Here is a 3,181-nt window from a genome sequence, read left to right as displayed (position 1 = left end):
AAAATGGATTTACAAGAACAAAACAGATGAACAAGGAAACATAACAAGAAACAAAGCTCGTCTAGTAGCACAAGGATATACACAAGTTGAAGGAACAGACTTTGAGGAAACATTTGCCCCAGTAGCCAGAATTGAATCAATTCGGCTCCTCATAGCAGTAGCATGCATACTCAAGATAAAACTCTATCAAATGGATGTAAAATCAGCATTTTAAATGGCAATTTAAAAGAAGAAGTCTATGTTGGATCCTCATCTTCCACAAAACATGTTTAAACTCAACAAAGCTCTATATGGGTTGAAACAAGCACCACGAGCGTGGTATGAACGACTCACTGAATTTCTAATCAAAAAGGGCTACAAAAGAGGAAGAGTTGACAAAACCCTATTTGTCAAACACTATGGTCAAGACATTGTCATTGCTCAGATCTATGTTGATGACATAGTTTTTGGATCAACACTTGAAAGCCACAAAAACCAATTCATCACTAACATGGAAGGAGAATTTGAGATGAGCATGGTAGGTGAACTAAACTACTTCTTAGGCCTACAAACAACACAACTAGATAATGGGATCTTTGTATCACAAAGCAAATATGCAAAGAACCTAGTTAAGAGATTTGGTCTAGAAGAAAGCAAAGTTGTCAGAACACCTGTTCCAACAACAGAAAGGATTTCAAAAGATTTAGAAGGTAAAAAGGTTGAGCAAACTCTCTATCGAAGCATGATAGGAGGCCTACTGTATTTAACTGCAAGTAGGCCAGATCTAAACTTTGGAGTAGGAATATGTGCCAGATATCAAGCCAATCCTACCGAACAACATCTAAAAGCAGTTAAAAGAATCATTAAATATGTCAAAGGAACTACCGACTTAGGAATTTGGTATTCTTTCGATACCAATCATCACTTGTCAGCCTATTGTGATGCCGATTAGGTAGGAACCATAGATGACAGGAAAAGCACCTCAGGGGGATGTTTTTTCCTACGAACAAATCTAGTATCTTAGACAAGCAAAAAACAAAATTCGATATCTTTATCAACAGCTGAGGCAGAATACATTGCAGCAGGAAGTTGTTGCACACAACTACTTTGGATGAAACAGATGCTAGAAGACTATGGAATTCATCAATCAACTATGACCATTCATTGCGATACCAAAAGCGCAATAGATATTTCAAAAACGCAGTACAGCACTCAAGAACAAAGCATATCGATATCAGGCATTAGGCCTGGGCACTTCGGTTCGGGTCACCCGAACCAAACCGAACTGGTTCGGTTCGATTTGGTTTCTACCCGAAGTACCGATCGGTACTCGATAAGGAGAAACCGTTCTGTTCGGTTCGGTTCAGTAAAAAACCGAACCGAACCGACAAACCGATCAGTTTTTTTTTTTTTAAATAATATTTATTATATATAATAAACTAAAATACTAAATAACTAATAGTCTAATACTTCTTCAGTAGTTCTTCAGATCATCTAATAACCCTAATTCCTTTCATCATCGACACTCACCCCCTCGCACTCTCGCCCTCCGCCACCGCGCCACGCCTCCGCCACCATGCCATGCCTCCGCCATCCACTATTCCTCATCTCTTGCTGAGTTGCTGTCACGCACTCACGAGTCACGCCTCTGCCATAGACTCAGACCATAGTTGAAGAGTGAAGCCCGAAGAACACCCGCGACCAAGGTAATGTTTGTCTTTTCTATTTTATATTTTTTAGTTTTATAGTTTATACTTTATAGTTTATACATTTTTTCGATTTCTTATTTCAATTTGAATAGTCTTGAATTTTGAATTAGGGCTTTTATTTAGACTTGGTGTTCTAGAATTTCAAGTTCATTATGTTCTATACTTGTAAGTTCTAATGTTGTATATGACTTAATGTTGTATATCAATTTCATTAGGTTTATTAAACACTTTATTTCAATTTTCTAGTTCACTGGAATTGAACTGGAATTTTCCCTTCAATTCCAGTGAACTGGATATCACTGGAGTATTCACTCTCCAGTTCACTGGAATTTAAAGTCCAGTTCACTGGAATACCATTCCAGTGAACTGGAAGAATATTCCAGTTCAATGCCAGTTCACTGGAATTAATTCCAGTGTTACATACTTACATTCCAATTTAGAATGACTCCAGTCAGTTACAGTTTAAGTGGATGGCCCGTTTACATTTCAATTTGATAATGTAGATGGATGATTCTTTATCTTCGCATCAAGGAAACATTCCAAGTGACACTCCAAGTAGCACTCCAACTGAGCCAATTGAAGAATCGGTGGGACAAAAAAGAAAACGTACCAACAGTGGACTTCCACCGAAACCAATTGCTCCAAGGTCTGAGGTATGGAATCACTTTACTAAATTGGAGGACAACAAGGATAAATGTAAATGTAAATTACTACTTTAAAGAATTTAAGTGTGCAACAACGAGTGGCACTAGTAGTTTGAAATCACATAATCAAAGATGTGCTGCATTTAAGGACCATCTTGAGAGTGCAACCCAAAAAAATCTAACAATACATGAAAGTGCAAGTGTTGTTAAAGGTGGTAGTAGTCATCTTGTGGCGGTTGGGTTTAATCAAGAGGCTTGTAGGAGGGCAACTGTTAAGATGATTATTTTGGATGAATTGTCATTTTGTTTTGTGGATGGGGATGGGTTTAAAAAATTCTGTAGTGTTGCTTGTCCAAAGTTTATTATCCCTTCACAAAGAACAATCACAAGAGACGTAGTTGAATTGTTCATGAAAGAAAAAGCTTTATTGAAGAGTGTGATTAGTGAGTCAATGGTTTCTTTAACTACTGATATATGGACTGCAAGTACTACTACTGTCAGTTATATGGTTATCACTGCTCATTATATTGATGTGAACTGGCAGTTGCACAGAAAAATTATCAGTTTTAAACCAATTTCTGATCATAAAGGTGAAACAATTGCAAAAGAACTTGAGAATTGTTTGATTGATTGGGGTATCACCAAAGTTTTTACTATCACAGTTGACAATGCATCTGCTAATGATAGTGCACTTAGGATTTTCAAAACTAAAGTGAAGTGTTAGAGAGAGGATCCTTTGATACTGGTGGAGAGTTTTTGCATGTGCGTTGTTGTGCACATATTTTAAATTTGATTGTGAAGGATGGTTTGGCAGCGGTGGGTAATAGTGTGGTTAGTGTTCGTAATGCA

The 3,181-nt window shown here is 37.3% G+C and overlaps 1 protein-coding gene across 1 annotated transcript; it reads left to right on the top strand.

Annotated features, from left to right (window-relative positions):
- Nucleotides 1-265: 265 nt before the first annotated feature.
- LOC109155595 (uncharacterized mitochondrial protein AtMg00810-like) lies at nt 266-931 on the top strand. Its single transcript, XM_019303215.1, has one exon. The coding sequence runs from the start codon at nt 266-268 to the stop codon at nt 929-931; it is 666 nt and encodes a 221-aa protein (XP_019158760.1).
- Nucleotides 932-3,181: the final 2,250 nt, after the last annotated feature.

Source organism: Ipomoea nil, unplaced genomic scaffold (genome assembly GCF_001879475.1).
Source record: "Ipomoea nil cultivar Tokyo-kokei standard unplaced genomic scaffold, Asagao_1.1 scaffold0276, whole genome shotgun sequence".
Taxonomy (NCBI): Eukaryota; Viridiplantae; Streptophyta; class Magnoliopsida; order Solanales; family Convolvulaceae; genus Ipomoea; species Ipomoea nil.
Note: the sequence above shows the minus strand (reverse complement) of the source record. Positions and strands in the feature narration are given on the sequence as shown.

Coding starts and splice junctions, on each gene's coding strand:
- LOC109155595 (XM_019303215.1), top strand. CDS start 266: ATGTTTAAACTCAACAAAGCTCTATATGGGTTGAAACAAGCACCACGA.